General features: G+C 58.5%; 2 protein-coding genes across 4 annotated transcripts in view; both read left to right on the top strand.

Annotated features, from left to right (window-relative positions):
* Nucleotides 1-21,831, top strand: part of Rbm19 (RNA binding motif protein 19) — a 35,504-nt gene extending 13,673 nt beyond the window's left edge. For 2 of the 3 annotated variants that reach the window (XM_015505194.2, XM_048785737.1), the window contains exons 6-18: nucleotides 556-797; nucleotides 1,780-1,860; nucleotides 4,804-4,882; nucleotides 6,627-6,698; nucleotides 7,488-7,691; nucleotides 9,078-9,208; nucleotides 9,797-9,915; nucleotides 10,276-10,372; nucleotides 11,319-11,429; nucleotides 12,026-12,226; nucleotides 14,035-14,154; nucleotides 19,923-20,089; nucleotides 21,788-21,831. In XM_015505194.2, the coding sequence (XP_015360680.1) occupies nucleotides 556-797; nucleotides 1,780-1,860; nucleotides 4,804-4,882; nucleotides 6,627-6,698; nucleotides 7,488-7,691; nucleotides 9,078-9,208; nucleotides 9,797-9,915; nucleotides 10,276-10,372; nucleotides 11,319-11,429; nucleotides 12,026-12,226; nucleotides 14,035-14,154; nucleotides 19,923-19,925 (1,460 nt within the window). In that variant the 3' untranslated portion in view covers nucleotides 19,926-20,089; nucleotides 21,788-21,831. The remainder of the gene's footprint in view (nucleotides 1-555; nucleotides 798-1,779; nucleotides 1,861-4,803; nucleotides 4,883-6,626; nucleotides 6,699-7,487; nucleotides 7,692-9,077; nucleotides 9,209-9,796; nucleotides 9,916-10,275; nucleotides 10,373-11,318; nucleotides 11,430-12,025; nucleotides 12,227-14,034; nucleotides 14,155-19,922; nucleotides 20,090-21,787) is intronic. The other variant, XM_015505195.2, reaches the window with a different exon arrangement.
* Nucleotides 21,832-22,185: 354 nt separating this feature from the next.
* LOC107158663 (nucleolin-like) overlaps nucleotides 22,186-26,298 on the top strand; it is a 49,874-nt gene continuing 45,761 nt past the window's right edge. The window contains exons 1-4 of the mRNA XM_048785676.1: nucleotides 22,186-22,191; nucleotides 22,498-22,588; nucleotides 24,253-24,332; nucleotides 25,986-26,041. Coding sequence (XP_048641633.1) covers nucleotides 22,186-22,191; nucleotides 22,498-22,588; nucleotides 24,253-24,332; nucleotides 25,986-26,041 — 233 coding nt within the window. The remainder of the gene's footprint in view (nucleotides 22,192-22,497; nucleotides 22,589-24,252; nucleotides 24,333-25,985; nucleotides 26,042-26,298) is intronic.

Here is a 26,298-nt window from a genome sequence, read left to right as displayed (position 1 = left end):
AGCACCCCTCAAGAGCTAGCATCTCACCAGGTGTCCCCTGTAAGCCGTTCACACCTGCGTGCTTCCCACAGGGTAGCAGATAGCAGGTGAGGAAGCCAGGGGCCCAGCACTGGAGCTGAGCCGGGGTGAGGTCCTAATGTTTGGGGTGTTTGCTGCCTAAGTAGATGATGGAGCGTGGCGCCCACTGGGGTTATGTGGGTGGCCCTATGAGATGATGGGTGTGTGCCCTAAAGGGTTCACTGTAGAAATGGTTCTGCTGTGTAAGTGCTTTCTGTGGCATGTGAAGCTCCTTAGTGTACTTGACACAATCAGGAAGGTGACTGATGACCAGGAGGGGCCATCCAGGGGAGAGTTTGGTGGTGGCAGGGAGGCATGAAGCTGTGTGTGTGGTGCGGGAGCTTCGCCCTCTCATGGTGCCCATCAGAGGGTTTATTGGGGCAGTGGGCACCAGGGCCCTGATTGTGGTCAGGCCATCCCCCAGGTTTCCAGCCCTGTGCTGCCCAAGTCTCTGGCTGCTCAGGAGGGTGACCTCCTCCCCACCCCCTGCCCTCTCAGCAGAACAAGGCCTGGAAGCTAAGGTGGCTGCCCAGCAGGGACTGTCAGACATGGAGTATCTGAAGTCCAAGGTGGTGGCAGCCGAGTCCTCTTCCTCAGAGGAAGAGGAAAGTGAGGACGAAGCCGTAAACTGTGATGGAGGCAGCGAGGAAGAGGAGTCCCCTGCTGCCCCCGACCAGCCGGAGCGAGGGAGCCCAGGGGCCCTGCCTAGGAGGGGGAGGCCTCAGGAGCCCGGAGCCCAGGTACGTGCCTGCAGGAGGGACAGTGGGGGTTGTGTGCCTGGCTGGGAGTGTGATGCGGAGGAGAGCCCAGCAGCCCGCCACGCATTCCCCCATCCTCTGGGCTCATTGCCTGCTACACGGGAGGGGTGGCCTGCTGGGGCTCTGGGCCCAAGTGAGGTGGTGACGGCTGGGTTAGTTGGTGTTCAATCACAAGGTGGGCAGGTGTGGGTGGGCTCCTCGTTGATGGACAAACCTGCTGTCACTGGATGCTGTCACAGTCGCTCTCCGGCAGTCTCCTGCTTTCATTTTATAGATAAGAAAACTGAGGCCCAGAGAAGGGAAGTGACAGGTCAGGCCCCAGGCCTGGGTCTGCCAGGCTCTGAGGTTGAGTTTATAAAGGTGGACGAGACCCTTGAGGACGGCCACCTTGTCTCCCACCCAGAGTCCACTCCTCCAGACAGAGTTTAGACGTGCGTGCGTCCCAGTCCCTTCAGTGGAAGCTCCATCAAGAGGAAGGGGCTCCAACTGTCGCCTCCTCTTCCCCTTGCTCTTCTCCACCCTCCTTTCTAATGCCCACCCTGTCCCTGTCCAGGGAGGTCAGAGGGTGAGGGGTTCAGCTCTCAGCTCTGACCCTGTGTGACTGCTGGGCCCAAGGGTGTTGCAGCTCCACAGGCCTCTCTGATCCTCATCTGGAAGGGACCTCCTCTCAGCGCCCGTGTCCATCACCGGGCAAGTGGACATGAGTGGTAGCAAGGTCTCTGCCCCGGGGCTCCTCCCATCTCCCCGGCCACGGTGCCCTGAGCCTTGGCTGCAGCCCTCAGAGGCAAATGGAGACCCCACAGCCGCCACCTGCACCTCTGCCCGGACCCTGAGCCCGTGGCGGGCACAGATGCGGCACTCTCGTGCTACCCCGTAGCCTCCACTCCTAGAGCTGCCATGTCCCAGTCTGTCCCCTGCCACCGCTGCCCCAGGGAATCCACTATGGCTGTTTCTCTTTGTTCAGACAGAGAAACCAGCAAACCAGAAGGAACCCACCACGGCCCACACCGTGAAGCTACGGGGAGCCCCGTTCAGTGTCACAGAGGTAGGTGCTCTGAGGACAGGAAGATAACCTGTGGGCGCAGACTAGGGTGGGTGGGGAGCTTCTGTTGCCTGAGGCCATTAGGGTCGAGAGCGAGAAGGAATTGGGCCCGTCTTGGGCGTCCTCCAGGAAGGAAACAAGATGGCTGCCTAGAGCTTAAAAAAAAAACGCTAGGGGAGCTTGAGCCAGGGGAAGGCCAAGTGGTCAGTGTGGTCTCTGTTGGGAGCCCTCACTCTGCTCCTGTAGGGGCAGCCGTCTCAGACACAGGTGAGGGCATAGTTATTGCTGCAGCCCTGCTCAACACTATTTCCAGAAACAGGCCGCAGGCCAGACAAAGCACGGTCTGCAGCTATCCGGCTCTAGGTCTGCGCCAGCAGAGGTGCCTGTCTTCATTTCCCTCCTGTGACGGTCAGAGAAGCTCACTAAAGGAAATTCTAAAGGACACAGCTACGTGACTAGAACCTGAAAGTCACCTACAACTGGGATGACCACGTGGGTTACCGTCCACACTGACCTGCGAGCTGGGGTGTAGCCAGGTGGGGTGCCAGGGTGCAGGTAAGGTTACTGCAGGTCTAAGGACTAGAGCTGGAGGTGCCAACTGTCCTTGGCACAGTGGGCAACCCTGCTCAGCATTCCTGTGTCCCACTCAGTGGCAACCACTGGTACTTTGGGGACAAGCCTTCTTAGATGTTTTTTCCTGTGCACTGACACTGGTCTGGTTTCTCATTCCCATTTTGGTTTGCAGCGTCCCTGCAGCAGGACCACGCTTGCTGCCCACCACTTTTTGTGTAGTCTTCCTTACTCAGGAGATGCTTTGATACACTTCCCTGATCTCCTAAAGTGGACATGGGAGCTACTTACAATTTTGTGCTGTTAGAAATACTGAAGCAATTACTTGTGATTAGGGTCAGTTTTGGGGGGGTTTGGGGGGTACCAAGATTGAACCCCAAGGCGCGTAACCACTGAGCCACATTCTCATCCCTTTTTAAGTTTTGAGACAGGGTCTCACTAAGTCACTCAGGCTGGCTTTGAACTTGTGATCCTCCTACCTCAGTCTCCAGAGGCACTGGGATTACTGGCCTGCCCACTGTGCCCGGCCTAGTTAACTTTTTTTGAAGAAAAAATGAACCCTTGCCCTACTCCTCCTGATAAAATCAGGTTCAGATACATCAAGGATTTGAGCTGAAAAAGTTTCTTTCTAAGCAATTTGTAAAGTTTCGTGGGGGGAAAAAAATGGGTTGATTACCTACCCACCAGCCCAGAGCTCTGGAAGCCAGCAGCTATCGTGAAGTCACAGTGGTTCATAGCCTAACAGAGGCAGGAGTCTGGTGTCTCTAATTTACAGAGAGATTTTTATGAAGGATTTATGACCCAACAGAAAAATAACACAAAGAACAGAAGGTTTTCAAGAACAAGAACTCAGGTGGCCAGTGCACATGTTTGGATTCTGTCATGATTATCAAAAAACAAAATCAAAACTGGAGTTCACATTTTTCACTTGCCAAAATGGTACGCATCGTTCATGTTTGGCAGTAAACATTTTCTTGCCTTTTAGAGGGCCGCGTGGAGCTGCCTGGCAACATTACGGACATCCAGGCCTTTGCAGAGCTGGTGCCTGGCCAGGGATTTGCCCCCGGGTGAATCCCGGCACACCAGAGCCTGGATGCAGGAACGTTCTTGCAGCCTTCCTGTTATTATTTATAACTCAGTGTGTTGATTTGCAGTCATTGATAAGAACAAAAACCCAAATCAACCCTGAAGCTCCATTTCTGGGGAAGTGGTGTGTCCGTGGTTCTTGGAGGGGAGTGGTCTACCCCTGCACAACATCTGGCCTTGGTCAGAGGTGCTCTTGATGGTAACATCTGTGGGGGGCTGCTGGCCTCTAGTGAACAGAGACCAGGTGTGCTGTGTAAGCCCTGCCAGACACAGGACAGCCCCCTCAACAAAGAGTCACTAGCCCAAAAATGTCACCAGTGCCAGGTTAAACCTGGGTTAACTCACAGGGACACGTGAAAATGGTGTAAGATGACGTATCACAGAAAAGAACATGATGACAGGGGAGACCCCCAAGGTGTCGCGGCCAGTAGAAAAGCCCAGGTGTGGAGCAGGACATGGCTTCATCCCCAGAGGAACCTAGCTGTGTGTGACCCACCATGCTGGCTTTCCTCTGGGCAGGGGAAAGTTTGGAAAGAATCTGGTAATTGCAAACTTGGATGCAGTAACGTGAAAGCTCAGAACTTGGCTGGGCTTCTTCCACTGCCCTGGAGCACCCGGATGTGTCCTTCTGTCTTTCTGTCACCTTGTAGAGCAAGCTACGTCAGGGCAGGGCCTCAAGGGCTTACCCCAGTACCCAGTTGGGAAATGGATTTGCGGCTTTTGTTTTGCAGAAGGAGCCAGGAATAGTGAGCTGGCCTTGGAATTAGGAACCAGTTTGGTTTCCTGATTTGTACTTTTTAGTATTTGTTAGAATTTCACACCCTGAATGTTCACATATTTTTAAAAATCTGTTTAAATCTCACACATGTCCAGAGAAGGGAGTAGTTAAGAATTGGGGGCCTCCCTGCAATGGAACTTTAGGTTTGTCACTGTGATTAACCTAGACAAATATCCATGCTTTAAAGAGAAGTAAGAAAAGCCAGATTTAACCCCAAGTATTTAAAAAAACAAAAACCAAAAAACAACTCCTTAGGAACAAAGACCAGATGTAATGCCTTAAAACGCTGCTGCTAATATTACTATTTTATAATTACATTATTTGTTCTTCTTTAGTTTTTATTTCCAAGTTTTTCTTACTTATGGTGGAGGAGAGATGAGTGTGACTTAAAGGAAGGAGAAAAACCATGATCACTTCGTTATCTTTTCTGGTCCAACAGTTTGCTCCTTATCTCTTTATCGGGTTGCATGGTTTCTTGGGGAACTGATAAGAGGCAAAACTTGTCCTTGCAGAAAAATGTCCTGGAATTCCTGGCGCCCCTGAAACCAGTGGCCATTCGAATAGTGAGAAATGCGCACGGGAACAAGACAGGTAAGGCCTGGGAGCTTGGAGGATGTGCGGGGGAGGGCTGGCTACACAGTTGGGGATGTCCCAAGGCAGCCTTGTCCCTTCTCCCCGTTGGGGTCCTCAGTTCTGTGGATGTGGCTAACTGGTCAAGACGCGGATCTGTGCCATCCTTGCCTCTGGCAGCCTGACTTATACTGTAGAATTCTCTCCTCCACTGTCCTAGTAGGTTCCCCTGTTCTGTTCAGGTAGATGCCCGCAGGTCTGGGTTTGCTGGGCTAAGTCCATGGGCGGCTCTGCCAGCGGGCAGTCCCCTACCTCTCTGCACATGCGTGGTGTTGCCCCAGACCACATCTCCCCAGGTGTCCGCTCCGGGCTGTGAGCCTCCTCCCTTGGCCTTGGAGACCTGGGTCTGGCTGCCTGGAGGCAGTGAGCATGGCTGGAAGGAAGGTGGATCTGGGAGAGCTGGGCACCTGCCCAGCCCAGTGGCCAGCTAGGCCAGAAAGCCGTAGGAGACCAGTGGCAGAATAGCCACATCTCAGAGAACCATACTAAGGCTCTGTGGCCACTGGGTGTCTGGACCCTGGGGTTGGGAGTGTCTTGGCAGGAAGAGGCCACCTGGGCAGAGTGATCAGGTCTGGCCGAGCTGGCACCCAAGGAGAAAGGTGCTCCTGCGTCGGGGTGGTCCAGTGCCCTTGCTGTGTCGGGTCTTGTCCCTCCCCAGCTCTCCCGCCCGGCTCACCAGGATGATGGTTCAGGCAGCTGTTACTCCTGGAGATAAGCAGAGGGCAGTGTGAGGGGCGGGGGACAGAGCCCCTGCCCAGGTTCACAGCCCAGCCAGCCACTTAGGAGCCCTGTGACCTGGGACAGGAACTCAGCCTCCTTTCCTCGTCTGCATAAGGGGTCAGACCTGTCGTGCAGTTTGGAGGGGTCAGGGTCAGCCCCGGACGGTGTGAGCACTGGGCACGCTCAGAGTGCAGCTGTTGGTGTTGGTCCTGGTGGCGGGGCCACCGGTTCATGGCGCCTCAGAGACCAGGCAGGGAGCCAGGAGGAAGGTACCTGCCTTGTTGGGGCTCAGGGACAGCATCTTGGAGGCCCTGGCGCTGGAGAGAGCCAGCACCTGAGCATGACGCTGTTGAGGGCAGCAAACGACCCAGGTGGAAGTGTGGGGGCGGAAGGTGGGCTGGGCCCTGGGGCTGCAGTAAGTGGGGGAGCCTGGGCCCAGTGGAGGCTCGGGGCTTAGGATAGCCTCGGGTTTAGAAAGGCCCGCTGGCCAGTGCAGGGAGGGCCACTGGCAGCTGGAGGCAGTGGAGGCTTTTGCTTGTGTGGGCTGGTGGGGGAGGCTGGGGGAGATTGTGGTGGTGTAGACGGGGTGCTGCTTGGCGGCTTCACGGGTCGAGGCCCAGTGAGGTTGAGGATGTGGAGGCCTCTGCACCTGCTTGTTGCTGTGTAGTCACGGCCTCTGGAGCTGCAGGCAGGGTGCTGTGGAGGTGACCCTCCAGTGCTGGGCTGGGTCACAGCGGCCATCGTGAGCATTTCTTCTCTGCAGAACATGGTCAGGGAAGGGGTGAGGCTGGGAGGGAGGCAGAAGGGGCCTGGGTTTTGCACCTTCACCCGCAATGCCAGGCGGGTGCTGAGTGCTCCTCCAAAGGGTGGCCAGGTGGGGGGTCAGCCTGTGCCGTGGCGGCTCCCACTTTCTGCACCTAGCCCACGTTCTCTGACTCCGAGCATTGTCAGGGCTGCCAGTTACCTTGTCGTGGTCCCCTCTCAGGGTACGTCTTCGTGGATTTCAGAAGCGAAGAGGAGGTGAAGAGAGCCCTGAAGTGCAACCGGGAGTACATGGGTAAGGAGGCGCGGCGCTGCGTCCCGGGCTCCCTGGCTCCCACGTGGGCCCTGGCTTAGGTACTTGTGCTGAGCGTCCCCTCCTGCCACACGCTCTGGGCACCGAGGGTCCAGCAGCAAACAGACAGGCTGCAGAGAGGCAGGCGGTGCTGGAGCAGGTGATGGGCACATGGCCCTAGGACAGCGTCGGGCAGGCAGGGTACGAGGTGAGGGCCGGGGAGGGAGGAGGCAGGGTCTTGCCCCAGGGTGGCCGCCGGGCCTCAGGGGCACGTGCAGCCTGGGGTGAGCAGCAGGCCTGCCTAGGGCGCAGGGTTGGTGGAGGTGCAGCAGGTGCGCCATTCCTGAGCTGGGACATGGTCCTCAACCCATCTGTGGCATGGACGCCTACCGGGGCAAGTGTGTGGGGAAGGCAGGGGTCCCCAGGAGTCCTGCCAGCGAGTCAGGCGGAAGGTATTGACTGAGTGCTGGGGTGCAGGCAGAGGCAGGCCACCCCTGAGCCCTTGGGAGGCATGCGAACAGGTAATCGTTCATGGTGACTGTCACAGCAGCCTTTCTCAAGACAGAGCAGCCAGTAGTGCCTGAGAGTAGGCCAGAGCCCAGAGCATGTGTCCCTGTGCCTCCCGAGAGCCAAAGCCACGTAGCAGGCCACACAGGGCCCCAGAGTATGCTGTTGGTCGTGGCCCTCCTCAGCCAGAGCGTCTGGCGGGCAGCAGTGAGAGGCCTGGGTCACCAGCCAGTCCTCTGGCAAGGTCTGGGCCTCCCCGGAGCCCTGACCCCTCCGCCTATGCAGGTGGACGCTACATCGAGGTGTTCAGGGAGAAGCAAGTCCCCACAACCAAGGGGCCCCTACAGAAGAGCACACAGCCCTGGCAAGGCCGGACACTAGGGGAGAATGAAGAGGAGGAGGACCTGGCCGACTCTGGAAGACTTTTTGTGCGTAACCTGCCCTACACGAGCACCGAGGAGGACCTGGAAAAGCTCTTCTCCACCTACGGTAGGACCTGCTCCTGGGTAGCCCCCGGCCCTGGGCAGCCCCCTCCACCTCCCTCTAGCTCTTAGCCTTGGGCAGTGGCCCCAGCTGTGGTCTCCTCATCTTAGAACAGTGCTTGCTGTCCCTCCCTGCTGCAGATGCAGTGGCGTCTTTTGCTCTCTGAACTTGAACTTGGATTTTTTCTCCTTTATTTTGTTTTTAATGGTTCTGGGGATTGGACCAAGGGGCGTTGTACCACTGAGCTGCATCCCAGTCCTTTTCATTTTTTATTTTGAAACGGGGTCTTGGTAAGTCAATGAGGCTGGCCTTGATCCTCCTGCCTCAGCCTCCCAAGCCGCTGGGATTACAGGCACAGCCACGATGCCCACAGAGCTGGGATTCTCACTCTCTCTCCAAGCACCGAGCTGGAGAGATGAAGGCATTTTCCTGGGCTTCCTTGGCTGCTCAGTGTTGGGATCCAGCGGCCGCACAGCCCCCAGTACCCGCAGTACTCCTCTGCCTGGGAAGGCTGTCCTTTCTCGTCTTCAATCCAAACCGAACTTCAGAGAGGAGGCCACAGCCAGGGCCCTTTGTTCTTGCCTCAGTCGTTACTTCTTGGACTGGGAACTTGCAGGCCTGTAGTTGTGCTCGGCCACATGGGGCTGAGTCTGGAGGTGCTGTCCGAGCCCCTGTCTCTTGGGAGGCTGGCCTGGACGTGGAGCATCAGAGACAGCGTGACGTCCACAGAGGTCCCACACGGGACCTGAAGGTCTGGCCATGCTGTCCTGCTCCCCAGGTCCTCCCACACAGGCTGGTGCCCTGGCTACACAGCAGTGCTACACAGGACAGGAAGGGGATTGTCCATAGGAACCAAATTTAAAAAAAAAAAAACATCGAAATGCAGGCCCCTAAATTGAGAGCGTCCATAGGCTCCAAGTGCCCATTTGGGAAGAGGAAGACCCACAGAGGGGACGCAGTCACACCCTGGTGTTCAGAGTGTCCACTGCAGACAGTGTCCTCTGAGTAGGATAGAGTCACAAACACTTTCGCGGCACTAAGTGTAGCCAGTGCTGGGTAGTAACCACACACTGACTCTTGGACCTTCGAGGCCACCCTTTGCTTGGGGACTGTTGTGCCATTCACAGGCGAGAGGAGGAGGCCAGAGTGGGTGAGGTGACCAGGCCAGGCCAGGCTGCACGTGAGGGGGATGGAGCCAGGTGCCCCTCCTACCCGACTTCTCTTAGCAGGCACAAGGGACTGTGAAATGACGCCCTTGACTTTGGGCCTGGTGGCTAGCACAGCACAGCTGTTCTGTGTTCCTGTGGCCAACCCCTTAGTGCCCGACCCTTTCTCACCCTGAGCTCAGGCCCAGCTCCAGCTCCAGCAGGCTGACGCCTCCCCTGTCCTCAGGTCCCCTGTCGGAGCTCCACTACCCCATGGACAGCCTGACCAAGAAGCCCAAGGGCTTCGCCTTTGTCACCTTCATGTTCCCTGAGCACGCGGTGAAGGCCTACGCGGCTGTGGACGGACAGGTGTTCCAGGTGAGGTGGTTTATGGGCACCGGATCACTGAGCCTGGCGACAGAGAAGGCCACGCCAGTCAGCTGTATGAGCAGGCGCGCGTCCACATCTGGGTCCTAGGACCCATGTGGCCAGCCATGTGGTCACCTCCAGTGAGCTACTTGAAGGGAAGATGCTGTGAGAGGGGAGCTTGCTGGGGTGTGTGGGTGGCCCTGAGGAACCAGGGAGCTGCTGCTCTCCCAGTGTCCCCGTGCAGTGTGCCCAGGCCCGGGCCAGGCCACCTCCAGTGCTCCTCCATCCATCTGCTCATGGCATATTGGTCTCGCGGGCACCGGGCCAGACTGGCCCCTGCCGTGTGCAGCTCACAGTGTCACCTGTGCAGGGTCTGCTGGGGGAGTCAGGGGCCGTGGGGTGCTCACAGAGGGGTACAGTCCCCTTGGCGTGGCTGTGTCGGGTACCCCCAGCCTCAGCTGGACGGAGAGTGACCACGTGGCTTTCTGACCGCCGTCCCCGTCTCCCATCAGGGCTCAGTGCTGAGTCCAGCTGGCTTATGACAAGGGGACATGATGGAGGGCGGGGCTCCACTCACCTCCTGCTCTGTCCTCTCAGGGCAGGATGCTGCACGTGCTGCCCTCCACCATCAGGAAGGAAGCCAGTGAGGATGCGGACATCCCCGGCTCCTCCTACAAGAAGAAGAAGGCATCTGAGGACAAAGCCCGCAGCTCCAGGTCCTCGTCCACCCTGCGTGGCCTCTGCACCCATCCAGGCTCTGCCGTCCAGGCCCTTTCCCTCTGTAGGGTGGGGCCTTCAGGGCCTCAGTGTCCCCACTGCACATCGGAAGAGTGGGACTGTGCCAGCATAGGTTCTGAGGTGTCACCAAGGGCTAGGTCCCTGGCACAGGGCAGGTGTGACACTTGTCAGGGCTTGAGTTTGCGGTTCACTGCAGGCCGGATGCTCACCCAGGACAGGAGAGTTGGCGGGGGAGCGGAGGGCGGGGAAGGCCGGCGAGGCTCATGGCAGTTTTGGTGTCTGCGAAAGAGGCCCGTGTTGGTCCCAGCCTGACCTGTTCTGCCTGCCCCTGCCCTTAGCTCCCACAACTGGAACACACTGTTCATGGGGCCCAATGCCGTGGCCGATGCCATCGCGCAGAAGTACAGTGCCACCAAGAGCCAAGTGTTCGACCACGTGAGTGAGCCCAAGTGTCTTGTGCGCGCTGAGTCCACAGACCTTCCTTCCAAATGCTGTCCACGGTCGCCCTCTGCTGCAGTCGATTCAAGCAAACCCCGGAGTGTTTTTCAGCCACTTGGCAAAGGAGGTCCCTTGGTTCTGCCCATTAGCTGCTTTCTCCATTGTCCTTTACCCTCTCTCACGGCACGCGGGTCAGTGCTGTCCACTGGAGGTAGAAGGCCGGCCCCGCATATAATTGTGAGCGCCCCAGTGGCCATGTGTGTATAAAGAAACAGGCAAAACTAGTCTTAACAAGACACCGTCTTCAACTTGATGTCTAGAGCCTCATCACTTTGACGTGAGCAACGTAAAAAGCCACACTGTGGTTCCTTCCTTCTTTCCACCAATCCATTGTATTTTGTGGGTAGCACAACCTGGATCTGAACATGCCACACTTCAGGTGCCTGGTCATGTGGTGGCTTGTGGCTTGTGGGCTGGGGTGAGCAGCTTGGCCTGAGTTGGATGGACAGCCACAGCTTCTCAGGCCCCGCCCATGCCCTCTGAGCACTGGGGCTCAGCAGCACCTGGACAGAGGTCCCACCTTGTAGTGCCACCTAGAGGAGGCAGGGGAAGAGAGGAGAGTTTGGGGGAGCTGTGACAGGAAAGTGGGCGGGTGGGGAGGTGACAGAAGCAAGGACTGCATGTAACGGGGTCAAGGTCAGCGTATGCAGAAGCCCCAGGGTGCAAGTGGAGCCTCACAGAGATCTGCCCACTGCAGGAAGGGAAGAGCCCCAGGGTGGGCGGCGATGCGTGGCTATGGAGGGCAGAGAGCTGGTGTAGTGCCAGACCATGGTCCCCATCTCAGTGTGGGTGGGCGACAACACCCCGAATCCCTTCCCCACTGGGCCTGCCTGGCTGGCTATGCCCCGCTTGACAGGCCCGGCCTCCTCTCCTCTCCTCATAGGAGACCAAGGGCAGTGTAGCCGTGCGCGTGGCCCTCGGGGAGACTCAGCTGGTCCAAGAAGTGCGGCGCTTCCTCATCGACAACGGTGTCAGCCTGGACAGTTTCAGCCAGGTGGGTGCCTGCTGCCCCACTGCCCCCACCTCTGGGGAGTCGACTGCTGCTGCTCCAAAGCTGGGGACAGCCTCAGGGGAGGCTGGGGGTGTGGGTGGGTCCTGTGGTGACTGGAACCAAACCTAGGGCTCAACCTCAGAGTTGCCCCTCCAAAGGACAGGGACAGCCAGCTCCTGGGGGCGGTGGGCTGCTCCTGGGGGCACAGGCTCCTCGCCGCTTCTGCTTCCCACGCCTGTGTCTGCAGGTGGTCCACAGTGCCAGGAAGAGCCCTCTACACTGAGGTGCCGATCTCGATTACTGCCCAGTGCAGGGCGCCTGGGAGGTCCAGCGGGGCTGTGGTCAGTCACTACCGGGATCTGGTGACTCAGCTGGGGCTGGGATTCGACCCCGGGGGTCTCACCGGGCACCCTTGGCCTTCGCCCTCAGCAGAGCTGCCTGTTGGCTGTGGAGCCAGCCGGTGGTGCCTCCTGGGTCCTCCCAGGGGCCTGGCCACTGAGCCCCCAGGTGCTCACCTTGACTAGAGGCCACCAGGTCAGTGCCAGTGTCCAGCTGAAAAGCCCTGCTGCCGTCCCTCACGTGGCCTCTCCTCCCTGCAGGCGGCAGCAGAACGAAGCAAGACTGTGATTCTGGCCAAGAACCTCCCGGCAGGCACCCTGGCGGCTGAGCTGCAGGAGACCTTCGGCCGTTTCGGGAGCCTGGGCCGCGTGCTGCTGCCCGAGGGTGGCATCACTGCCATCGTGGAGTTCCTGGAGCCCCTGGAGGCCCGCAAGGCCTTCCGACACCTGGCCTATTCCAAGGTAGGCCGCTGGGAGCTGCTGCGAGGAGAGGGCCCGGGAGCTGGTGTGCCCACTGCCCAGCACGGGCTTGGCCTGGCTCCACCTTGGTGCTAGCCCACCTTCCTGCCCGGACTTAGCTGTGGCGCCGTCCTTGCCTGTGGTGAGCTGCGGCCCATCCTGCTGCAGGGCCGTCCATGTGTGCATACACATGCATCTGCGGCACCGGCGGGAGGGGGGGCCTCTGCAGTGCCATAACAGGTGGCCTAAGACCACACAGTGCACCTGTCACAGAGCTGACAGGCAGGCAGGCGTCCAAGAGCAAGGTGTGGCCAGGGCTTCCAAGGGCTCTGGGGAGGACCTATCCTGCCTTTGCCCACTGCTGGGCTCCCAGCATCCATCAGCTCCCTGCGCCACTCCCGTCCCTGCCCCATCTTTACGTGGCCTTCTTCTTGGTCCCAGATCCCTCTCCTGGGCTTACAGCCCACCCAGATAACCCCGGACCATCTCGGGGTCTTGATGGTACTTGCAGGGGATGCACTGATGGGTCTTGGGGGTCTAGATGGCCATCTCTTGGGGAGCCACCTTTCACCCACCACAGGTCATTTGTCTGCCAGGCCCCTTAGTGCTTTGCAGGCCGTGGTCCCCAGTGACCCGCAGGCAGGCCTTCCTGGCCCACTCCAGTCCTGGGGGTTCCCAGCTGGGGCCCTGCCCACTGCACCATCAGGGCTTGGTGAGAACCTGGCCCACGAGACCGTGGTGTCTCTGGTGGCCCGGCCAGGAGCTGTGCCTGGACTGCAGCCGCCCCTTCCTTCCCCGCTGCTTCGGGAAGGAGTCCCCATCACCAGAGTGGATGATGGGGAAGGCACTGTCCAGGCGCAGGCTCCCCTTTGACTCTGACAAGTGTTTTTTTCACTGACTGCTCCTGTCAGCAGCCTCGACTGAGGCCCAGTGACCCCTAGCTTCTAAGTGGCACCTCCAACTGTCCAACCCTCAGGCTGCTCCCTCTCCCTCCCGAGCACATTTTTTTCTTTTTCTTTTTTCTTTTTTATACCAAGGATTGAATCCTGGGGTGTTTACCCACTGAGCTTTGTCTCCAGCCCTTTTTTATATTTTATCTTGAGACGGGGTCTCACTAAGTTGCTTAAGGTCTCACCAAGTTGCAGAGGCTGGCCTCGAACTTGCTAACCTCAAACTTGCTATCCTCCTGCCTCAGCCTCCCAAGCCGCTGGGATTACAGGTGTGCGCCACCGCGCCTGGCTGCTTGTTTTTTTTTTTCCTGGACATAATTAATCTTTGAGGCTTGAATGCAGTATAAAATTTGAAGAGTCCCAAAGGGTGTAAGATGACAAGTCTCCCTCCCACCCTGCCCTGTAGCTACCCAGGGGCCTTCTACTGAGGTGGCTATTAGCAGTGGCTGTCTCAACCTTTTTTAGGAAACCCCTGGCACACAGGTCGCCTCTGAACAGCAACAGGAACGCTCTTGACTTTGCGACACACTGACTTCCCCTGGAGCTGCCCTGTGCCAGCAGTTCCTCCCCTTGTCACAGTCCCCATTTCATCCTCTGACTAGAGAAAGCGCCCAGGGCACCAGGAACCCACAGCAGGTCAAGGCGACAGAGACGTGGCCTTTGCCTCTCAGCCTGGGCCCGAGTGTTTTCCTCAGGCACCCAGAGCACTTGGGGTTCTGGGCTGCGCGTCTCCTGGCTCCTCTGCCCTGCCGAGCACCCATCTTCTCCACCCTGGGGCGCGTCATCTGCACTTGGGACTGAGTCCCTCTCAGCTGTGTCCCGTGACAGGGACCCACAGTGTTGGCACCTTTGCCTCTACAGTTCCACCATGTCCCCCTGTATCTCGAGTGGGCTCCAGTTGGCGTCTTCTCCAGCACAGCCCCTCAGGGGAAAGAGCCCGAGAAGCATCTGTGGAAGAGAACATGGTGGAGCCAGAAACCGGTAAGAACAGGTCAATGTCCTGGGCGGGCAGGCGGGTGAGGGGTGGGCGGAGACCCAGGAGCTGTTCAGCAGACCGCTGCTTTACGGCTTTGTTCATCCACAGACCAGCGGGTCTCGGTCTCTGATTATGCAAGTGTTAAAACATCCCTGAAAAACAGCATCAGAGCCGGGTGATGGGGCCCACGCCTGTCACCCCAGCAGCTCAGGAGGCTGAGGCAGGAGGATCCTGAGTTCAAAGGCAGCCTCAGTGAGACCCTGTCTCTAAATACAATGCAAAATAGGGCTGGGCTGGAGCTCAGTGGTGAAGCACCCCTGATTGCAGTTCCTGGTACCAAAAAAAAAAAAAAAAAGAGATCAGAATTACGAGTCCAGGGGCTGGGGGTGTGGCTCAAGTGGTAGCGTGCTCGCCTGGCATGCGTGTGGCCCAGGTTCGATTCTCAGCACCACATACAAAGAAAGATGTTGTGTCTGCCGAAAACTAAAAAAAATAAATATTAAAATTCTCTCTCTCTCTCTCTCTTAAAAAAAAAAAAGAATCACGAGTGCAACGTAATGTAGCATATTTTTAGTTTGTCAGCTAACGGTTAAGGGAAGAAAACCTAGATCTCTTCATACCCAGAAGAGCCCATGAAAGCCCAGAGCTCCATAGGTGGCTGAGGGGCTGGGGGCCATGTTCTTGGAGTGGCTCAGCGCCCTCTGGTGTCCAGCAACTGCACCAGGCAGGAAAGGAAAGACCAATGTGTGTCCCCAGCCACAGGGGTGCCAGCCCCCTGGGTACCCCCTCACAGTGGGTCATTTGAGGCAGGATGAGGTTTTCCTTCAGGACTGTGGTGCACACTGCAGGTCATGGCTTGGCCCTGGCCCTCGCCCGTCAGGATGCCAAAACCTGAGTCCCTCCCCGTCCCCCAGCTGCCCCTAGGAGACAGGCAGCTTCCCATGGAACCACGTAGTCTGGAGACCACGACCACGTCTTAGAATAGACACCTGGAGGGAGGTTCTGAGGACTGGGTTGTTTGACCCAGATGTTCAGATTTTACCTTCGGCCCACCCCCCACACAGGGCTTCTAGTTGCTCAGTTTACTAGGATAAGGATTTTTCTCTTAAAGATAGACCGTCTCTTGTTTACCACCCTCGTTGTTCTCGTATATTTACAAAAAATTAAAGTGTTTTACGGCTTAAAAAAAAAAAAAAAGTAGAGGAGGAGTCGTCTCTGGTCAGCCAGTGTCGGTTGGATTCTGCGGCCTTCTCTGAGCACAGGCCTTCCGCATGCCCGTGGCTCATGTCCACTCCCTGTGGGTCTTCAGGACTGGCCGTCTGTGCCACGTGAGGTGACCACACCTCGTGGCTAGCTGCTGCCTGAGTTCGTTCCCACCAGAGGGTCCACTCCACAGCAGCATCTGCCTTGCTGACCACAGCACCCTGCGGAGTGCCAGGTCCCGGGAGTGACAGAGGGCAGAGTGGCACCTGCTCCCTGCCTGCTGGCCTGCCCTCCACGTCCTTCCACTCAGGTGCCACTGCTGGGGAACTGGCCGCCATGCTGGTGACGTGGGCAGTGCCGTCCTCGGCCCCCGCTCTGGGACTGGGCCGGCTGCGTCCTCTCGGGCTGTTTCTGATCCTGACAGAGAGAGTGTTGCCCACGCACCCTCCTGAGGATGCGGGAGATGCAGCCTGCTGCCTACCAACACCCCCACATGGTGGGAACACCCGTCTGTAACCGATGGCTGCTGCCCAGGGTGACCAAGACAGGCGTGGCACGACTGTCCCCAGCATCTCTCGGCTGGTCACAGGTGGTGTCAGAGGTGGGCCCTGGGGGCAGACGGGCTCTAGAGCATGAACAATGGCTTCTTGGCACCCGTGTGCAGACCCTCTCAGAATGCTCCTCTGTCCCCGGTCCCCCAGTTGGTTTTGAGGTCCTGTCCCCTGTCCTCAGGTCAGTGTTGAGTGTCCTGACAGTGTCCAACCATTGGAGGGGCTGGCTTCTGCTCACTGGCTTACAGAGGAGGCCTCAGCCTGGATCTGCTCCAGGACGTGGTGCGACGTCCACCCGCTGGGCTCACGTCACCTCCTGGGTCAGCGCCCTGAGCCCGTCTTTCTCTTCTGACCATGTTGCCTACACGACCCCCCGTCCTGGTCCCCTGAGCTGTGCCTTCTCCCCTGCCACTCCCCACCCCGCTCTCTGCCTGTTGTTCCAGATGTCATCTTCCCCAGGATGACAGGAGGGGGACCAGGTGCCATGTTTTGGGCTGGGCGGGGCAGGAGGGCAGCTGTCTGAGCTCTGCTCAGCTCTCTGTTCTGGTCTCCAGGGAGGCGGCCGTGTTATCTTCCCACCACCAAGACCCACACCTCCAGATAAAGGGCTCCGGGTTCGGGTCGGGGGAGGGGGGGTCCTGGAAAGCTGCTGGTGACTGATAACAGCCCCACAGGCAGCCGCGGAAGCCCGGAGGGGGCAGCATGCACATTCACGCCTGATTGTAATGAAGCCTGAGCCCTGGATCTGCCTGTGCGCCTCTGCTGGAGGCTTCTGCTGGTGGAGCTCCCACCCTGCCCCTGCCCTGCACTGTGTCCCGGCCCCTCAGCTCCCTTCCTGCACAGGCTCCTGGTGACAGCGACAGCAGACATCTGCTTGAGCTCAAAGCCACTTATTTTTTCCTTTTCTTCCGTCTCCTGCTCGAGGCCAGGAGCAGAAGTGCTTTGTTCAAAGACCTTCGGCTTCGTGCTCGGCCTTGGGCCATCTCTGCACCTCCCTGGACCCCAGTGTGGCCTGCAGTGGGGTTTGGCCTGGTGGCTCGGGAACCACAGGTGGCCAACAGGGCCACTATTCACAGCATACAGAGGGCAAGGTTGCTGGCCTGCAGGGGAGGGGGGCAGGGCTCCCTGCCGACTTCCCGCTCAGAGTCGGGGACTGCAGTTTCCCCTGGCTCGCAGCATGGGCGGAAGGGTTGATGTTCACAATGGAGCGTCGCTTCTCAGGTGTCACTCAGGTCCAGGTGCTGTTGCGGTGGCCTCCGTATTAGTGCTGACGGTCATCCTGCGAGCAGGCACTTGGGGCTGGCCTCATTCATATGTGGAGAAAGGAAACCCAGAGGTTAGTGACCTCCCAAAGCCAAGCCCATGGAGAGAGCTGGGATGTGCCCCAAGGCTCTGAGCCCTGCGGCGTGAGGAGTGTCCACTCTGAGCCAGTCCTGGGGTGGCATGGGTGACTGGGTCAGACTGGGTCCTACCTTCAGTGAGCTCCCCTTATAGTTGGAGACCCAGATGCAACCAGTAAGGAAAGTGGTTTCGGGATAGGCTAGGGGCTCTGGAAAGAGGACTCCAGGGGGCCATGGTGGCTACTTGAACTAGTGTGCCCAGGAAGAGCTGTCTGAGGGCAGGATGTTTGGGCTGGTACCTGGCAAGCAGGAACTAGGCCTGGAAGGACAGAGGGAGCGAGTGCAAAGGCCCTGTGGTCAGCATGGGTCTGGCAGGCTTGGCAATCGGTAGAGGCCAATGAGGTCCATATAGAGTGGGGCAGAGGAGATGGGTCAGGGATGAGGTTCAAGGAGCAGGACTGAGGGGCCACTGTCAAGGAAGCCACTCTGTTGTCCAGTGGCAGGTGATGGTAGCCAGGCATGAGAGTGAAGTAGTGGACACTTGTATTTAACAGCTCAGCATAGTGCAGGGGTGTGTTAATGAGTGTGTGTGTGTGTGTGTGTGCATGTGCATGTGTGTGAGTGTGTGCTTCTACTCCAAGTTGTAGGAAAGGGTGCGAAGGCAGCGCAGCTCCACCACCAGCCCAGGCTGTGTAGGTAGTGACAGCAGGGTGTGGCCAGTGCAGCTCACTGTGCTTTCTTCCCTGCTTGCCTTGCCAGCCCGTGCCGCCCCACCTCCTCTCTAGGCCCCGCCCCTGCTGTCTCTAGGCCCTGCCTCCTCCTTTCTAGGCCCTGTTTTTCAGCAGATCTCTAAAGACTGTGAGGCGCTCTTGTAGCTCTTCCAGACTCTGGGGCAGTTCCATGGGCAGGGATGTCATTGTGGGCATGAAGGTTCAGGGAGGGAGTGGACGTCCCTGGAACTGGCTGGGCCTGTGTGTTGGGAAAGGCCGGGCATGTGGAGGCTGGCCTTCATCTCCCACCAGCTGCTCTTCCCAGGGTCAGGCAGGGGTGTTTGTCCACTTTTTAGAAGGTGGTGGAGGCCCAGGCCAGGCGAGCCGCACTGGCCCAGGGGGCAGACAATAGCCAGCCTCAGAGTCCCCTCCTGGGCTGGGGCTGAGGGCAGCTGACCTGCCAGGGGAGGGACCATTCCTGAGTGTCCCTTCCTGAGGTGCTGACTGACCCGAGCCTGCATCTCAGCTCTGTCACTAAACCCTAGCATCATGCCCCGGGCGGTGCCTGTGACCATCTCGCTGAGCCCTTAGAAGCCAACCAGCTGCTGCTCCTGGGCCAGGCCTCAGGAGGAGTCTACTCGGCCATGCCGAGGGCCCTGGGCTCCTCAGGTTGTCCCTGTGAGGCTCCCAGTGCCTGGAACCAGGCAGGCCCCTGGGACAGAGGGGGAAGGGTCGTGAGTCTTTGCCGAGGTCTCTGAACAGAGAAGGCACCAGCTCCTGCCTGGTACAGAAGCCATGTGCCATTGGGTGGCCAAGATCGCACACAGGGTTTCCCATGTTATTCTGAACTTTCCACTTGTCTTGGAAAGTCTGAGCCTCAGCCATACTGAGTTGACCTCCCCAGGTGGCACAAGCTGGCAATTGCCAAGAAGGGCAGTGGTGCCAGGCCCAGGCGACAGCCACCCAGAATCTGGTGCTGTGGTGACCAGCAGCCGTTCTGGAGTCTGACCCTGCTTCTGCGCATGCGTCAGCGCGAGCTCACGGGTGTTCTCGTCAGCGCTGGACAGATCTGACTGGTATCACGCTGTGCCTTCTCGATTGTCTTGATTTTTAGGTCACAGGCATCTTCTGTGTCCTTCAGCATCTTCAGCAACATGGTTTTAAATGATGACATATTATCTCAGCCTCCGGTGGCCTTAGTAGTGTCCTGTTTGTGACTGTGTAGTGGGCCCTCCTGTTTTTCACAATCACAAAGTACTCTGAATTCCTCGCATATGGATGAAACCCCTCTTATGTGCATGTATGATCAAGGGGTATTTTAAACCCACTTTCAAGGGGTTTTAGAATCCTCTGAGTTTCCCATTCTGTAATTCTTGAAAAGCTTCAAGATGCAGTTTAGTTTGAAAGTTCACTAGGTGCTGTTTTTTAAAGTAAAAATAGCATCTTGATTAGGTTCATGGTTCAAGAACATAGTTTCCGTAACAGTATATTTTGAAGTTCAAGTTAGGGTGGCCTAGTCCTATCTAGGGCTCATAGTTTTGGATTTGCGCTTCATATTCTCTTTAAAACGGGCAGGAACCAAGTACGGTGGTGCACGCTTGTGACCCCAGTGGCTTAAAAGGCTGAGGCAGGAGGATCTCAAGTTCAAAGCCAGCCTCAGCAACTTAGTGAGGCCCTGAGCAATTCCGTGAGATTCTGTCTCTAAATGAAATACAAAAAAACGTGTTGGGGATGTGGCTCAGTGGTCGAGTACCCCTGAGTTCAATCCCCAGTATCCACAAAGTAATAAAATGAAACGGGGCAGACACAGGACATTGTTTCCCCTCGCGCTCTCGTTGCTGAAACTGGCACAGTCCCTCCTGCAGCGCCCACGGAGCACGACCACTTGGTCCAGCAGGTCCTGTGCTTTGGCCCTGGCTCTGCTGGGCAGACGTGGCTCACTGGGCTGTTTGTTTGTTGTTGGGGTCAGTGACTGATGGTGAGGCCCCAGATGGTGAGAAGCCAGCGGAGGAAGGAGCAGAGGCCCCCACAGCCAAGACAGAAGAAGAGGAAGAGGAGGACGAGGAGAGCCTTCCCGGGTGCACTCTGTTCATTAAAAACCTCAACTTCAGCACCACGGAGGAGACACTGCAGCAAGTGAGTGTCTGCCAGACGAGGGCGGAAGCGGGTGGTGGGCAGCTCCCATCTGCAGATGCAGGCGCTACGTCCGTCCTGCTGTAGGCACAGCGCTGGGGGCGGGACGCCAGCCCTTCTGCATGCCACCCTGGCAAACCGCACCTGGCACAGGGCAGATGCACCCCAGATTCCCTTTAAGGAATGGCTGGCAGCTGGCTCATAGCCGGGAACTTGTCCTGGAAAGGATGTCGGCCAGAGGACGGAGATAATTGGTTCTGTTCCTTTCAAAAGGTCCTTTGAGCTGTGAAATCTGTGGAGGTTTAAGCAGTGTCCACCAGGTCAACCTCCTGCCGTGACTGTCCCTGGGCCAGTTAGGTCAGCCATGGCGGCAGAGATGCCAGGCCTAAGCAGGCAGTGTCAGAGGGGCAGCAGTCCGCCTCTCAGCCACCAACATCCACGCCTGGCTTTGCCTCTAGAGGTGCAGCTAGCAGCGTCTCAGGCAGGTGGTCTTGAATCTCTCGGGCCAGCTGTGGTCCTTGTGATGTCACAGTCACTCCCGGCGTGGTGTGAGACATCAGGGATCAGCATTTCTCAGAGGTGTGCAAACAGCAGCTCCAGCATCCTCAGAATTAAAGGCCCTGGAGCTGAAGGCCCAGCCAGGACCATCTAGTTCAGATTGGAGACTGAGCTTCAGAGAGGCTGCTTCACTGTCCTGAGGTCACACAGCTCATTAGAAGCACACCCAGCGCACAGGACTCCTGTCCCAGCACCTGAGTGTAGAGCCATGATTGGGGTCAGTCCTCTCGGGCCTGGATCCTGGCCTCACTCCTGCCAGTGGGCGACTCCTGCAGTCTGTCTGTGCCTAGGTCATGAGACATGAGTAGAAGGTTCCCTTTGGGTGGTTTGAAGGTCTGACTGGGACAGTGGGATCCTACAGTACAGGGCCCCATGCTTGACGCACCTGTCTGCTGCGAGTGTGTGCATTGGGGTCCCCACTCCTTCTGCTCCCAATCACTCGCCTGGTGGACGGTACTGAGGGCCTCCTGTCTTTGGTCCTCAAGATGCAGGCAGAGCCACGTGGGACTGGCCCCAGCCAGGCCCCAGGGAGACAGAAGGGAAAGGGAAATACAGGGTGGGATGTGACTTAGAGGGTTTTTGTTGTTGTTGTTGTTTGTTTGTTTTTTGTTGTTTTTTAATTATTTTGGCTTTAAGCACAGAGGGCAGTGAGGTCAGGCCTGAGGTCAGGCCTGGGGTCAGTAGGCTCCACGTGTCCAGACTGACACCCGGCTTCTGCAGCGAACCCCTCAACGGCTCCGTGCCCCAGTTCTTCCTTCTATAAGTGGAGCAAGAACCAGCCTAGCTGCCACCTCGGGAGGCCTGGGGGACTGGCCATCACTCACCCCTCAGAGCGACCCAGGTCTCCACATGGCAAACTTGGGTGGACAGTGTTGGGCAGGGCTGCGTGGTGGCTCAGAGCCTGGCTGGCAGCCGAGGTCCCCAGGCCTTCAGCCACCCATCTGAATGTGCCATTGGGGTCACTGGATGGGTGGGTGGGCTGGGGGCCAGGAACAGGCCAGCGCACCGGGAGCGGCACCTGGTGGCAGTCTGCATGCCCCCTGCTCCCCATTCCTGCGATGGGCGCGCAGCCCATAAGGAGCTGCGACTGCGCGGGTGGCGGGAGGGCCTGGGAGTGCAGGGGCTGCGTGTTCCTCTTTCCAGGTGTTCTCCAAAGTGGGGGCCGTGAGGAGCTGCTCCGTCTCCAGGAAGAAGAACAAAGCAGGTACCCTGTTCTCGTGGAAGTACACACTTCTGGGAGACCACACCTGTGGGGGGGGCAGGCTTGTGCAGAACAGCCCTTCCTCTGCTGGAGACCCCTGCTGTGCTGTTGGCGAGGTCCCTGACCCGGGCTCTGAGTCAGAGCCTTCGCAGGCCCTCAGGTGGTCCAGAGCTGAGTGCGTGGAGGGCAGCAGCAGCACCCATCAGCACCCAAGGCCTTCCTTGTTCCCATGCCTTGGCACCCAGGAAGTCCTCAGGCATAGCAAAAAGGATGGATTGTGGGCTTTCCCCTTAGTTCTAAGGGAAATAACCCCAATGTGGAACTTCTAGAAAAATCCACCATGTCGGTAATACTGCATCTCTCTGACCAGTAGGTAATGGGCAGGAACAGGCCACCTGGCCCCTCTGTCAGCCCTGGACCTTGTCCTGACGCTATTGTCCTCTGCCCACATGTTGTCCAGCCCTGAGTCTTCAAAGCATGAGCAGGGACAGTCCTTTGTCCTTTTCACACCCATGCAGTCCCGTCCAGCAGCCCTTGGCCTTGCAGAATTGGTGGATGCAGAATTGGTGGGGTGCAGTGTGAGTCAGCCCCATACCGTCCTGGGTGCCTGTGCGTGTGGCCACAGTGACTGCTGATCCTTCACTCCCAATAGGCCCTGGGCCACCAGGCAGTGGGCACCCAGGACAGTAGACCAGAGGAGATGCGGTCCCTGTCCCCAGGCACCCGCAGTAGCCGGGGGACATGTGAGCTGGTGGCTTCAGCGCAGGAGGCTATACCAGGAGGGCCATGGTAGGACTGCGGTCTCCAAGTCAGACTGGGGACTGGAGGCAGGGAGGCCAAGCAGCCTGGTGGCCGAGGCTGAGGCGGGAGGTGCCCTGGAAAGGGAGGCAGACTCCCGTTGAGTAGTGGCTTCTGTGCCCGGCAGAGGTTTGGACTGTGGCCTGCTGGGCAGCCACCAAGAGTTTTAGCAGACACTTCTGTGTCATAGAAGTTAGAGTCCCTTGCCTCCGTCTGCTCAGACTGCTGGAGCAGAGGGCCACGCCTGGGGCCTTCATCGGCAAAGACGGCCTGCCTTAGGGTTCTGGAGGCCAGAAGCCCAAGGCCAGGCATTGGCAGCAGTGGCTCCTTTCGAGGGCTGGGTGGGGCGGGGCGGCCTGTCCAGCCCTCCCTGGCTGTGATGGCGTCCCTGTGCCCACAGGGGGCTTTCCTGTGTAGGCCTGTCCTGGGTTCGATCCCCACACACCTTTTAAAGGGCACCGGTCGCTCTGGCTTAGGGCCCACCCCAGTGACCTCGATTGACTTGATTATTGATGCAAAGAGCTGGTCTCAAGTGAGATTCTGACACCTGGGGTCAGGCCTCCAGTGCAAGACCAAGGGGCCCACAGCTCCGCCCCTGTCATCCCTGTTCTTGAGCATTTGAGACCAGGTTGGGACACGAGGAAGGGCAGCTAAGTGCCACATTAGTGGTAGGAGGGTCGAGGCCTGGGGATTCCAGGAGAGGAGTCGTCCCTGAAGTGCAGCAGGTAGATCAGACTGGACGCACCGTCCACTCTGTGCAGGCTGCAGGGATACTGCCTGTCCCCGAGGTGCTGAGCCACGTTGGGGCGTTTCTTGGCGTCCCCTAGCGCGTCCTGCCCTCGGTTCCTGGCCCTCTGGATGCCAGCGCAGGCACAGGTCTCAGTGCAGCAGAGGTCGAGGTGGGAACTGCCAGCCAGGCTCAGGGAGTCCCAGCCTTTTGGGACCCACCAGAGTGCCCCAGCCCACAGAGTGCAGTGTGCAAAAAACAAAGCACCCTGTGAAGTGCGGGAAGGAGGGGGGCAAAGACGCAGGGAGTGTGTCAGAAGGTCAAGGGGCAGTGGGACACCTTGTACTTCAGTGCCCTTGGAACCCCGCATGTGTGTCACATACGCGCACACACACACACACACACATAGACACACAGTCAGAGCAGACGCCGCTGGGATGGGCTGCTGGTGCTCCTGCCCTCCCACCTCGGAGTGGGGAGCCAGGTGGAGCCATGGCTCTTGGCCCTCCCCAGGGGAACTTTCTATCTGAGACCCGGAGCCAGATGGGAGGGTCCAGAATCCCCGCCAGGAGGCAGCCCTGGGTGCCCAACAGCGTGTGGGCTCATACCGTGTACTAGGTGGAGCAGGGCTGTCCTGGTGGAGGGCCCCCTGGTCACCACAGTGGTCATCCCTGTCAGTCCCGCTCCCTCCCGAAGGCGGGATTCTATGATGAAGTTAATCCTCACGTCAATCATCAGTTAATTAACAGTCCTGAGCCTCAGGTGGTGGGCTCAGTGGGACAGCTAATCGGATGGCGGGCCGGGAGCGGAGCCGTGGGGTGGGGGAGTGGAGGTACTTGTCTCACTCTGTGTCCCACTGGCTGGGGGCTCCCCCTCTTTCAGGGGTGCTGCTTTCCATGGGGTTTGGATTTGTGGAGTACCGGAAGCCGGAGCAAGCCCAGAGAGCCCTCAAACAGCTGCAGGTAAGTGGGCCTCCATGGGGGCCTTGGCAGGCGGCTCGGGCTATTGGCCTCTGCCGCTGGGGTATCGCGGGCGCTCACGTCCTGCTGGCCCGTCCTTCAGGGTTCTCCAGGGACCACGCCCAAGAGAATGAAGAGCCTCTCACCCTCCACGGTCACTGTCCTTCATCTGTTCCACTCTCACTCCTTCCCTGCGGGCCTGGTTTCTGCCAGGCACCGGCTAGGCTCGGGAGACCTTCTTTCTGGGGGGAGACAGGCAGTGGGGCCATGAACAAAAACAAAAGACCAGATTGTGACAAAAGCTTGGATACTGGGGCTGGGGACATGCTCAGTTGGTAGAGTGCTTGCCTTGCATGCACAAGGCCCTGGGTTCAATTCCCAGCACCACACACAAAAGGCTTGGATAAAAATAACTTGAGAAGTGGGGCTACCTAAAGTCGTGTGGGCGAAGGGGGCCTCTCTGAGGAGCAGATGGTTGAGCTGACCCTACTGACATGAAATCAACTGCACAGAGACCTGGAGGGAAAGCTGTGTAGGAGCTGAGAACAGCAAGTGCAAAGGGCCTGTGGCAGGGACTCTGAGGTTAGAGTAGGCAGAGTGTGTGGTGGGGTCAGGTGAGGTGAGAGGTGTCCAGGACTAGGTTCACAGGCCCTCTTAAAGGACTGGAATCCAACCTGAAGGCTGAGCAAGACTCTGGAGGGTTTGGAGCACACAGGGAAGGGTCTCGTTTGTCCTCTAGGACGGTCTCCAGCTACTGTGTGGAGATGGGATGAGAAGAAGGGGAGCAGGCAGCCCTGAGGTCACCAGAGCTCTGTAGCCTGGACCAGGGTGGGGGCAGCAAAGGTGGTGGAAGGGGCTGAGAGAGTTTGGACAGATCCACATCCTGTGCCACCGCCTGGGCCCAAGTCCTGGGGTAAATGGAACCCTTGGCAGGAGGAGGGAGCTGTGGCCGCAGAGCACATGGCCTGGGATCTCTGCCACCCCCTGGGGAGCCGCCCTCACTGGCAGTGACTGCAGCTCCCTCGCTGAGGCCCACGTGCCAGGGCCGGGACCCGGAACAGCACTTCCTGGCCCTTGTCCTGCTCCTTGTTTGGGACAGGGAGCGCCCGCTTTGTCTTACCTTGGACTCGGCGCCTCAGACCCAGATCCTTCTTCCTCTCGCAGTTCCTGAGGTTCTGCTCGGCTCTGTGGCCCACAGACGCACACTGCTCGGCCCCAGCCGTGAGCACACGTGTGTACCTGGCCACCCGGGATCATGTCCACAGAGCTGTGTGGGCTGTTTCCTGGGAGACTTGAGGACTTGCAGGGTGGTCTTGCTCAGGCGCCAGCTCCACCTTCAGGGATGAAAGCCGCACTGCTTCAGGTGCAGGCACTGGGGCTGGGTTTTCAGGGCTGTGGACGCAGCAAGCGGATAGGCCCTGTGCCCTTGAGTGCTATAAAGGGCTGCCACTCGGCGCGGGAGACATCATGAGCCTGGGTCTCTGTGGCCGCCAGCTGCTGAGCCATTTTGGGGAGGCCCCTCTGTGCCTGCCATCCCCACCCCTCTGCCAGGGAGCAGGCGGTCTCCCACCCTCTAGCCACGGCCCTGCTTTGGGGACAGGCAAGGACACGGTGAACAGTGAGGACAGGGGATGAGCCGTGCTGTCTCCTCTCCAGGGTCACATCGTGGACAGCCACAAGGTGGAAGTGCGGATCTCAGAACGAGCCACCAAGTGAGTCTTCAGTGCCTCCCCTTTCCTATGACGCCCCTGTTCTTTCTGTCCCTGGAGCTGGCCCCCGAGGGTGTCTCAGCCCTCCACGTCCCACGTCCCTTCCACCTGCCCCCCCTCCCTCTAGGGTTCTTCCTGATTGGGGTTGGGGGTCTTCGCCACACCTGCTCCCTGCTGAGCTGGGGCAGTGCTGGTGACTTGGGGGATGTCTTATGCACCTTCTTTGAACCCCGGGGATTACGCGCCGCTGGAGGTTGGCC

Source organism: Marmota marmota, unplaced genomic scaffold (genome assembly GCF_001458135.2).
Source record: "Marmota marmota marmota unplaced genomic scaffold, marMar, whole genome shotgun sequence".
NCBI lineage: Eukaryota > Metazoa > Chordata > Mammalia > Rodentia > Sciuridae > Marmota > Marmota marmota.
This window is presented reverse-complemented; position numbering and strand designations above follow the sequence as displayed.